The sequence below is a fragment of the Psammomys obesus genome, unplaced genomic scaffold (genome assembly GCF_907164565.1).
Source record: "Psammomys obesus unplaced genomic scaffold, mPsaObe1.curated_primary_1811, whole genome shotgun sequence".
NCBI lineage: Eukaryota > Metazoa > Chordata > Mammalia > Rodentia > Muridae > Psammomys > Psammomys obesus.
This window is the reverse complement of record NW_026595981.1, coordinates 10,482,817-10,495,183: the sequence shown is the minus strand read 5'-3', so window position 1 is coordinate 10,495,183 and position 12,367 is coordinate 10,482,817. Positions and strand designations below refer to the sequence as shown.

The 12,367-nt window shown below is 39.2% G+C and overlaps 1 protein-coding gene across 1 annotated transcript in view; it reads right to left on the bottom strand.

Moving 5' to 3' along the window:
* Bcas3 (BCAS3 microtubule associated cell migration factor) overlaps positions 1–12,367 on the bottom strand; it is a 440,143-nt gene that overhangs the window by 275,497 nt on the left and 152,279 nt on the right. Inside the window, exon 18 of the mRNA XM_055619572.1 lies at positions 6,037–6,081. Within this exon, the coding sequence (XP_055475547.1) occupies positions 6,037–6,081 (45 nt within the window). The remainder of the gene's footprint in view (positions 1–6,036; positions 6,082–12,367) is intronic.

Genomic DNA, 12,367 nt, shown 5'->3' with positions numbered 1-12,367 from the left:
CGTTGTGTATTCATAGTTGAGAACCACGGCTAGTGAAAGCAAGCAGGGCACCAGGGTCGCAGACAGGCGCCTAGGGGTAGGACCTTCACATGTCACAGCACTCAGCACACTTCCATCTGCAGCTCACAGAGCTCGCTTATCTTTCAGACAGTGCCTTAGTACTCTCACTTACCCCGTCTCTGCAGCACCCCTAACTCCCCTGCATCTAACCTCCTATGATCTTTGCACTGACACTTGTGCTTTCGCTGTGTGTGTGTTTGTGTGTGTGTGCGTGTGTGTCTGTGCCTGCCTTCCATTTTGAACCAAATCCATGATAGTGCACGTGGTAGTGTATAAAAAGGCTACTGCTTTCAACCACTCATTAATACTCACTGAACACATCATTCCCACAAAATCACTCACTCACACACACACACACCCACACCATAAAAACCAATTGCGGCCAGCCTCACAGAATCAGTCTTTGAAGAATGATGTCATGGGTGTGGTCCCACACATCTCCTCAGCATATGTGTTCTGACACAGTTGCCCACCAGCGAGGCCACAGCACTGTCCTTCCTCTGATATTCTAGCACAGGTGCGCGCTCCCCTGCTATCTGGGTCGCCAAACTTCTGGCTGTGCTTCTCCGTGTGTGCTACCTTAGACTGTGTGCTGCCCTCCAACACTTCTCACTCCATCACTGGGCTCCTAACACTGAGCTGACAAGCTCCTGTGATGCCATCGGTGACATCCCCCCGGCTCCTGTAGCCCTTAGGGGTTTCGAAGGCTAAGGGGAAGAGGAGAGAGAAGCCACTCAGAATTTTTAACTCATTTTATCTTTTCAGCCTCCAATAAAGAGTCTCTCTAGGAAGTGTGTGAAGTTGTGGGACTAGACCAACAGGAACCACTGATACTACGGAGTACGAGTAAGCTTCGCAGAAAAAAGCTCAAGTTTGAAAATTACTGGATGGGACTTTTGCAGTGGTTGGAGTTATTTAACCCTGTAATAATAAGAAGTGGCTCTGCCTTTTCTTGAGAGAAGATACTATGGTTCCTTTAAAGTATTTAAACACACTCAAAAAAAGTAGTGGGACAAAAGACCAGCTTTCTAACAGAATCAGGAGAAGTGGAAAAATTATAGGGCATCAATGTATGCTTGGAGAACATTCTATACATTTATCATCTTACTCTCTACCAAGCCTGGCAACAGCCAAATTTTATTATACTTCTATAGGCTTCACATAATTACATTCTGAAAGCCAGCACCAACACAGTGCTGAGTTTGTATACAAACTCACATGTGTGATGAGAAACAGTATTGTATGGTAAAGTTATGTAGAATTCTTGAAAAAATTTATTATTTTGGTCCTATATTTCATCATTTAGCCTTTATCTGGTGATAGAGATCAATTGATCTCATGATTTCAAAGTCAAGCTGAATAAAGATCATGTTTTTCCATGCTCATCACATGCTGCGGTGCTGAACATGGGAGGAAACATACTTAAGGGAGCTAGTTCGTATCAAGTTATTTCCATTCGTCAACATCTGGCATGATTTTGTCATTTAAGCAAAACAGAATCACAAAATATGTGAATGCATGTATAAATATTCTAGAAAAATAAAAAGATAATATAATAAAAAAGATTGCTACTTGGAAAACATTTTTGATGTGATCTACTCAAAGTTAGGAATTGTAACCCCGGCTCTGCTTGCCAATAATCTTAATTTAAAAAAATATATGGACGAACGCGTAAGAGCAAAAGTCTGCCCATGTGTGTCTGCAGCAGGCTGCACATGACCCTTTCCACAATGACCCAGAGTATTTCTATCACAAAATAACCTTCTGTTGACAGAAAAATGAAAGAAGGAAAGCACTTACATAAGTAATGGAACAGAAAAGGGCCAGCCCTATAAATCGTGCAGACTTTCAGACTCCTGACCTGACCTACACAGGAAAGTTTGTAACATTAACCTCTTTCCTGCGTGCTCTCAACATCTTTCTCCTCAAAACTGGTTCTCAACAAGTTCCAATCAAGAGAACACTGGTCAATTTAAGATGATATCAAATAGTACTTCCATTTTAATTGTTGCACAGAAGTTGAACTGGATTGATATACAGACTCATTCATGAGCTTAAAGAGACGTACTGCAGAATATAGCATGCACACTGACAGTTTATACGGAGACATATGGAAGAGCACAGCACACAGGCAGTCCTTCAGACAAGTTCCTATTGATACCTCTGGCCTCTCCACTACATTGAACACTTGGACTGATTCTTCAGCAAAAACATAAAGAAAAATGAAATGAACACATTTGCCAGTCACAACACAATAACAATTATAGGGTACCACATGCATTAAGCCCTGCTAAGGACCCAAGAGAAAAGCAGAACACACAAGCACAAAGCAAAATAAACACAGTGGTAAACAAAAACTGGGAGTTTAATTCTGTCACTTCCTCTGAGAAAAGGCTTAAGAATGGAAACTATTTTCTCAATGCCAGCTCACTAATATCCTACCATTTCCCAAATACTGGAATAAAGCTCTCCTCACTATCTAGATTAAACTGAATTTCTCTTGCCTGCTTTACAACTGAATGCAAATGAGAAAAAACAGAAACAAACAAACAGCAACAGCAAAACCCTTAACTCTAGAGACACCTGCTTTCTAAATAAAGGACCGTGTTTCCACCCAGATAGCTGTGCCATGCACCGCCACAGACAGGGACCTAAGGCTTCAGCAGTAGGAGGCCCACTCAGCAGACCTAAAGCCCAAGGGGCTGAGAGAGGGACATAGTGGCAAGAGCTCAGACAGAGCATCCTTTCTTTTATTTTAAAGGACGTAAGTGAATTGTTAATATTTGAGTTTGAGTGGAAGCAAACATTAAGAATTTCAATGGATGAAAAAATTAGTTTTCTTTACGAGCTTTATTAGTTTCTGTGTGATAAAGCTTTCTAAAAGGATTCAGATATTTTCTCGAATTTTTATCCTAACATTAGACTTGAGAGGCAACCAGAACTATTTTATTTTGAATAATTAAAAACATTAACAATCCACCTTAATTTGCTTATGCTAAGGTGGCAAAAGTTATTCTTAAAGGTTTAAGAGAGACGAAAACAAAAGAATAAAGCTGTGAAAATTTCCAATACTGGCAAAGAACAGGGTTACAGTTCGGCCAAGAATTCTCGGAGAACACTTATTTAAAAACAAAACTGACTACAATGACTACAATTCCATCTATAAATTAAATTTCTTTAAGAATGGAAATAATACAAAGGGGTTTTCTGCGACATAACCTTGACTATCTGCTGTGCACACACACAACTTCTGGAAAGCACTTTAGAAACAACATAATAAGACCCAGCACTACATGCACACTAAAACAATATTGTTAACACAGAAATTAAAATTCCACTCTAAGTGTCCCAACAGGCTGAGGCAGGAGAACTTTAAAAACTTTGAGGGCAGACTGGGCTACACAGTCATTTTCAGACCAGCATAGGCTACAGGGATTTGGTCTCAACAACAAAAATGTCAATGGTCATTCAAAAGCCAATAGTCTACGTAAATATAGAAACCATTGGAAACTCCTTGGCTACCTACAATGTTCTGTATCATTTCATTTCAAGCCTGCTGTGATATCAAAGGGAAAAATGCTGTTTTAAAAGACACTCATAAGAAAAGCCCTTTACTGAAGAATAAGAAATTAGTGCAAACTGTGACGTATCAAAAGCAAAAACCCTAACTAGGTACAAATGTTGTAACACAAAACTAATTTATGAAAATTGTAAGAAATTTACATTTTAAAAGAAGTTGTAAAGATTTCATGTTCATCCAACATAGATGTATTGCCTTACAACTGGATGTACTATAAACATACTTATTTAGCATAATGTTTTATTTTAGAGCAGTAAATAAAAACATTCTCAAGTTGAATGTTAGGTATCGTGGAAAAGCAGCAAAGGCTGCGGAAACAAAGCAGCCCTCATAAACAACATGGAAGAAGTTGTCAAATCTATATTCATTTTGCTGCCTTAATTTGAGGTTTCATTAAGATCTTAATGGAAAAAACATGCACCCTGGTAATGTAACATATTTAAAAGGAGGACCTTTCAGTCTAGTGTAAGTGACTAAAAACGAGTTTCTTGTGAGCTAACGATGGCATCAAACAAACCACAAAGCAGTCCTCTGAAAGACAGGCAGTGATTTAAAGTAGACCGTATTTCATAGATCCCTTTCTTTAATCTGGCTCTTTTAATCTTGTTTCAACCTCAAATCATTTCTGGTTGACAAGTGCTTTTGCTTAAATGTGAGGAACACATAAGCTGTTGGGGGAATGGACTTTTCTTATTTAGCATACATTTGTTACTCCATCTTTAGTTGCAAGTCAAAACTTCAATCTTTATTAACATGCTGAAACTCTTTGCTTTGTACTTAGAATGAGGAATTCATCCTCGAATGGAATTAAATTCCACATTTAGTACACAAAGACATTTAATCATATTTTGGATGTGGCATTTATAATGCCCTATTCACTCTAAGCCAGCAAAATCCATGTATCTTAATAGTTTTGAGCACAAATCTGGTTTATAAAAAGAAAGATGAACTTTCAGAGGGTTTCTCTCTGAATATTCTAAATTTGTTAAGAACAGTATTGTTGATGCTGTCTCAGTTACGATGCGGAATTATAAAGGTGAGTATGTGATGGAGATCATTTTCTATCAACTAGCCCTATATGATAATGAAAAGTGCTGCTCCTAGGGAGCAGCAGCACTGAATATGTTCCATGAAACGACAGCCACCTGCAAAACTGGATGGTTTTGGAGACAGACTCTCAGGACATGTCCCAAACTGGACTTAAACTGGCTGTCCTACTGCCTCAGCCTCCTAGATGCTACAATTCCATGTGTGTAGCACAGGTCCAGTTAAAAAACTCTTCAAAGCACAACAGAGCACAGTGAACAAGTCTTAGCAGTCACGAGGAACAGGCAGATGTGAAAAGTTCATATACCTTTCATTTTTTCAAAAATTCCTTTTGCCTCATATGTCCTTAAAAATAAAAGATTCTGGCACATGCCTGTAGTCACAGCACTAGGGAGCGGAGGCAAGCTGGAGTCAAGCCTGGTCTACATAGGAGTTCTACGCTAGCCAGGGCTATGTAACGAGACCCTGGCTAGAGGCAAAGCACATTATCTTTTCAGACAGGCTGTCCAACCTGGAAGAGTCGGTCCTCAGAGTAGTTACTTTGAAATGAGTTGCTACTACCTGCCCTGTCTCCAGGCACTGCAGCGGATTTAATCCCCACAGTAAACCCACAGAACAGTGGCTACTGTTCGTTTCATTGCATACATAGGAAAAGCAGGCAACAAAGAGTTCCAGGGTATTTGAGATCACAGTGCTTGTAAATGTACAAGCTAATATGTAAGAGCAAGGCAGCTTTATTCTAAAACCCTGCTCCTAATTACTACAGCATTTTATGTCAGATCCTTAACATACTCAAACTGATAATGAAACTACGACGTACACTCTTCCCTGTGGGTTCCATGCCTTCAGCTGACAAACTTGTCTAATATGGTTCAATAGAATGTCACATTCCTTTATCCTGCAGCTCCTTAAATACCTAATCTATTCTAAGCAGAGCTCAACGCAGCCCTTCTGGGAACAAATAAAATAACTGCAACTTCCCATCACTACATTACGTTTAAAAACAAACTTCACTCTCTAGTATTAAGCACTATACATAAGGAAGTTTATATTCGAAGCTCTCAAATTGGGGCTAGACATGTCACATTATTCTCCAGTGTGGCAAAAGAATTCTACTTAAAAACAAAAACCAAATCTGATATTTGTAGGAAAAAAACATTTTGAAGGATTAAGTAAGACCAAAGAAACTGCTTTTTAAAAACTGCTTTTTCAACATTCATGTCTACTTGTCCACTGACTCAGTGCATCTATCTGTGATCAGGACATGCAACTGAAAACAAATCATAAAACAATTACTTTTTGAGAGTACAGCAAATGAATTAGGCATGCGGGACTGAACGGGAACTCACCATGGAGCTTTTATGGAAAAACACCCCGCTCCAAAGAGATAAGGCCTTGGTAGAAAAGGGGGGAAAATGCACAAAAAAATTAGAAAAAAATTCATTCAACATTAGCAAATACATGTATATCGTACTGTTAGAGTGTGATAAAAGTCAAATTAATCATCATTTCAATAATGTCATATGTGCTGTGATGAACCAATAAATGAAGTATAGAAACAAGATCCTTAGTTTTCATAGACATGTAGATTTGAATTTTTTCTATTTCTCCCCCTTTTCTGGAGCACCCCTGCAACACTTCCAATTTAAAATAAAACACATGCCTGAAGCCCTTAAACACAAACTACAAATTAAATAGGATAATCAGATGGTGAAGAACAATTACTACATGTGACCAAAATACTATCAGCTAAGGACACCAGGACTACAACGCGACAACGTGCTCCCAGTTTCTGTCTCTCAACCACAGTTTCCAAGCCGCTAAACTGCAGGAAGCTGAATGTCATGTTGTTCTGTGGGTCATCAGGAAAAACGATGGATTGGTTTCTACTTCTTGTCACATTCCAGAAAACTAGTGCAAGAATATTGCCTCCTCAACCTACCTGTACGTGGCTGGACATTCAAAATACCGCTGGGCATGTAGAGTCAGAATTCAAGAATAAATTTTTTTATGCTTCAAATTCAGTTTCCAATATTTTATGCACAAATAGGGCTCTGTGATTTAATTATATTAAAAAAATTTTTCTTTACTATGACATCTGACATTTGGAAGACATAAGAAATTGAAGGGAACACACATTAGTAAGCCATGGTTATTTCCCTTTTGAAAATTGGAGACTGGAACATTAAGGCGAAAGATAATCCTGCCAATTAGCATTAATTTCCAAACAGAGTACATTCCAGAAAAATTAAAGGTTAAGCAAAATGCTCTCACAACAGTAAGCATGATTCCTGGTTTCAAAATGCAATAGATACCAAAGACAGACTGAGAGACATGGGCAGTAACTGGGGAGAAGAGAGACAGAGGAATGACACATGTGACAAAAGGGAAGTGAGGAGGAAGGGAGAAAAGAGAAAGGAAGACAGGGAGGCTCAGGCCAACCAGAACTCTTGTAACCTTTAAAGGTTTAGTTACTGGTAAGGACAGAACCAGGAAAATCTGCACTGTCTTCCATCATTTTTCTCTGAGACCCACAAAACATTATCATTAAGTTGCAGGGAAACAAGTCATAAAAACAAGATTGAAAGAACAAGGGAATAAACGCAGTGTTTGCTTTCATTCATTTCCTTTCAAAAGACAAGTTACTATTCCCTCAACATTGCATGAACTAGCGCTGGGGTTTTGCTACAGTGCAGGGTAAATGCATTTCTTACTGTCAGAGATGAGGCTAGGGAGTCTATGTTGTGAAACTTCCAAAATGTTACTGAGTCAGGCCAATGTAGCCCAACTGCTTACTCCATTATATGACATGGAAGAAAAATTCTGGTCATATCTACTTGGATTTAAGACTTATTAATTAAAACAGCACAGGTATGTCACAAGAGGTTACCTGAACTGTCTTAAGTCTCTATAGCATAAGGACCCTGTGCACCAATGAGCAGGAAAAAAGAGGGCAGAGCCTTTTCAAAATGCCAGAAATACATTGGAAATGAAGGGACTTTTGTTGGCAGACAGTACTCACCTTCTATTTCAATTACTTTAAGTAGAACACCCAAATACTCCAACACTCTCAATGATTTTGTAGAAATGCTGACATCTGAAACAGCCTCATGTTGCCCTTGTGTATACAGACCTACCCAGAGCCCTCGAACTGGGCAAGATAAAGCACACAGCTAAGAGCTAAATATTGACAGGCACACTGAATACCCGAATATTCACAGATACAAACATATTTGCAGGATAAAGAACTTAAAAGTTTGTTTTGAAACTGTCTGCTCATTCTGCAAAAGACTTCTCCATTAACATAAAAAACAAACAAACAAAAATGGAGCAAAATCTGTCTCTAGTATAAAAAACAAACAACAACTCACTAAAGTAAGAACTTGACATTCACCACAAAAAATCTTCTCCTGGGTTTTAAGTTTCTTAATTTATAGAATAAAAGCATAATTTAAGAAAACGTACAAAATAAAACCTTGGTTTTCTTCCCAGGAAGCTACAGGGTGTTACCATAGGCTCCCCCCTCACACACACACACGCACAGTCACAGAGTGAGTAGGCTCTGAGCAGTGGCATGGTCGTCTCTACAGATATCAGGATCTACTGCCATCCAGAAATGAAGTACAGGCCAACAGCTCCTCCAGAGGAGGAGGGCTGGAGACAGAGTGAGAATGTACTTTGGTGTGTAGGCTTGGCATGCATCCAACTCATATTTGCCCACTTCTTGCCTAGTCGAGCAAATTGGACCTCTGCCACATACATGTGAAAGATCCAAAGAAGTGCAGAGACTCACACCACTATTGACTGAGGGTGGTGTCAGCTGCTCTTCTTTTGAAATATTTTTGCTTAATCTTTCTTTGGGAGCAAAAGAAAGAAAACATGAAGTCACAAAGTCGGGACCCGTGATGCAGCTGTCTTCACCTAAGACTCCCCTCATACAGCCGCCTCTGAAAGCCCACAGCTGCAGTTTCCTACTGGACTGTGGTGAAGGTAGTGAGAACAGAGAGAGCATATGAGTGGGTGTAATGGGTAACACGAAGACTAAACTCAGGTCACTAGAGATGGCTATGAAGAATATGCAAGTCCCTGTTAGTTTACAATACCACCACATAAAACCTGCTCCATGTCATACAGATGTTCTTGTTGATCTGGATTCCAATTGAAAAACAAAGAAAAATCAACTATTCAATGAACTAAAAATCCAGCAATGATTATTAGAGAATTCTTTACAGACTAATATAAATCACCTGGCAATTAATTCTCAAAGGAATTCTCAGAGAATCTCACAAAATGGTTATAGTACTTTAAAAGGGGGCTGAAGAGGTTTTTCAGTGGTTAGAGCACTTACTGTTTTTCCCAGGGACCTGGGCTTGGTTACAAGCACTCACAGGTGGCTCACAGCTGCCTGTATTGAACATACTCAAACTTCTATAACCTGATTCCAGTGGTAAAAGATTTCACCAATCATCAGTAGACCCGGGATGAGTCCCTGAATGAGTGGCTTTCTAAGCTGTCTATGCTGCTTTCAAGTTTGTGATCTTGCCTCAGTGTCCTCAGTGCTGCGACTACACACTGTACCAGCCTGCTCACGCCTGTTGGTCCTTCTCTGGACCTGGAATTTGGGAGATTTACATATATACACATAAAACTCTCATACTGTTCTTCAGCAGATCAAGTTCTGTGATCAACCAAAAAGGAAGGGTCGGAATGAGCCCATGGAGATGGAAACTGCACAGGAGAGAAAAAGCTACAGCACATCACATGCATAGCTCTCACATGAGGTTGAAGCCTCTACTGCTGTGGTGTGTACCTCTTTCTCTTCAGCAAATGATGTGAGCTCTTTATTTCCTCCCCCATTGCTGCAAATTAGCCCTGCTGTAATTTCCAGCTTTTAATTTGTTCATTAATTGAATTGTAACTGCTCCCTACCAGACAGGTCTTATGGCACTGGTGGTTTTCAATCTGCATATCTGTAGGACAAACTGAAGCTGAAACAGACAGCTGACTAATTTGAGACATATTTGGCATGCCAATTTAAATTACAAACTCAAGATGTAAAAGATTTACATTAGAAAAACACAGATAATGCTGAAGTTCTTCCATATGCAACAGAAGAGAGACTAGCATAGCATAAATAATGTCAAACTTCTGTCGACTTCTATGCCTGCTGACTTTCAATATGGTATATAGTTGACTTCTTTCAAATAAAAAAAATAAAACAGATTTACAGCAAAATGTAATAAACTGTGGTATGGCTTAAGTACTCTACTTATTTGGCGCAAAAACTAGAAACTCAAACTATGGTAAATATATTACACATGTAGACAAAAGCACACACACTCAAATGAAAATACACTCTATTATTTTATATCTGGAACCAAACTTAGCCTGTAAGGTTCGGGGCTCAGATGGACTGGTCCAAAAAAGCCAAGGTGAACTGAATTGAACGGAATTAAAATAAGGAATGGATTTTACATTAAATATATGAAAATGTCATTTACTCTGACAAGAGCTGATGAGAAACTTGTTTTACAAAAATCAGCTGGAGATGTTCAAATAAATGCTATTAAGTGCCTCCATGTCTGTGAGAAATGTATACCTATTGATTAAGTGTGTCTCAGAAGGGCTAAACAGTGGGTCAGACTTAAATGAGGTGATGAGCTCAAAGAATTGCTGGCCTTGCAAACACCCACAAAGGTGGTTTCTTTTCATAGGAAGAAACTTATGTACGAAAATGATAACTAGTGCAAGTATCTACAAGAGAAGCTATGGCTACATATGATAGACATTCTTTTTTTAAAAGAAGATAGCCCACATTTTCAAGATACTCACAAGGAAATGAAGATATGTGAAGGTGGGGAAAAAGGGATTAGATTGCCATGAAAGAATAAGTCATATTTCACTTCCAATAGGGGTCAACCAGGTAAAAACAATGAAGTGACTTCATTCTCAATGTTTATAGTCTTTGCCCACAACTCCCACCAAACAAAAACAACAACAGAACAAGTCCAACCTCTTTCTAGCATTTACGGCATTCTTATTGTGTCCACAAAATTTACATATATTATCTCAGATTTGAAAAAGAATGAACACAATGAAAAATGTGTTATAACTCAGCAATGAAAAGTATTCTCATTTGATTCAATTGAACCAACTGAAATGTTCATAATTCCAGCACAAAAACCTAATCTCCTAAAAACAATCCCTAATATCGCTTTCCTTCTTTCCCTATCTCCCTCCCTCATGAAACAAAGACCGGAACCCAGAGCCTCATACATGTGAGGAAAAGAGCTCAAACACAATGATGGGTAAGGGGCTTTCCAGTCCTCCAGTACCAGACCCCGTTTACATGACTGAACTCTAAAATCAAATAATTCCTAGGTCTTCCTTTGCCTTTTCTGAGCTCAGCATCAGAGCTAAGCAGCAGCTGTTGCCATCAGAGGCCGTATTTCCTCCAAGAGATGCTTCGAGGTATTCAACAGAAAGGTGTAAATACAGCTGTCCTCTGCCATTTGTAGTTATACCAGCCTCATGTGCGCAGGGGAGTGAGACAGATGGCCCCACACTGCACAGGCTTTCAGGGACATATATTTGTAAAAATAAGAGAGCAGATGTTAAGCATGGTGAAGACAAATTTTATACCCCGAAGACTTAAGCTGAGGTTTGTATGTCCATCTTGGATGTCTCATCTTCATAATTCTGCAACAGAATTCTAACATTTTGTGCCTATTTTATGTCTTTACACAGAATACCAACTTCAGACAAATGGCAGCTGCTCTAAGGAGCAAACAGATATATTACCAGGTATATCTGAACAGACACAGCATTTACATATCTGCAGTGGGTGAGTTCAATGTCTGATTTCTAAATAATCATGGGAACCAGCCTAATTAATTATATTTTAAAAGCACTTGGAAAGTCATGGGTAACTCAGCATTTTAGGAATGAAGAGGCCAGGAAAAGGAAAACTCTGCTTGGTTACCTTCATGAGAAAAATCAAATTTCCACGAAATAAAGCAAAATGGGGTAGAAATAATTAAAGGTAAATAGCTAGCTGCAGGATTAGTCAGAGTTTTGAAAATGTTTCAGTAGAATGAATAAATGTCACCTGTGCATGAATGCTAACTCCATAAAATCTAAGGGATGAAACTACAGCTGGCATTTATTTCAAAACAGCCTGTGACAAACTGAGCAAATGTATCCTCAAGCTTTTCTATTTGTTGGTAGAGCTGGGACTGGACTGAGGCCCTCATACATCCAGGCTGTCCTCTTATCTGATCTTACTTTGGACACCCAGTCTGACCAACTTGCCTTGGCTAGCTTTGAACTTGAGATCCTCCTGCTGGGGTTAAGATTACAAGTCTGCACCCCCAAGCTCAGCCAGAAATTATATTCTTACAAATCATCTATTATTTTCGACAAGACAAATGCACATTTTATGTGGCTTATATGCAGCGAGGGAATCAGAAAACTGACAATTGCAATTTCTGAGGATAATCAACAAACATTTCAAAATTGTCATATAAAGTAATTGTGATGTAGGCGGGAGAGATGGCTCAGCAGTTAGGAAAGCATGTGACTATAAGTTAGGTTCCTGGGACCCACACTGGGAGCCCACAACCACCTGTAATTCCAGGGATCTGATTCCACTGGCACCACACACACTCATGTCCACCTATC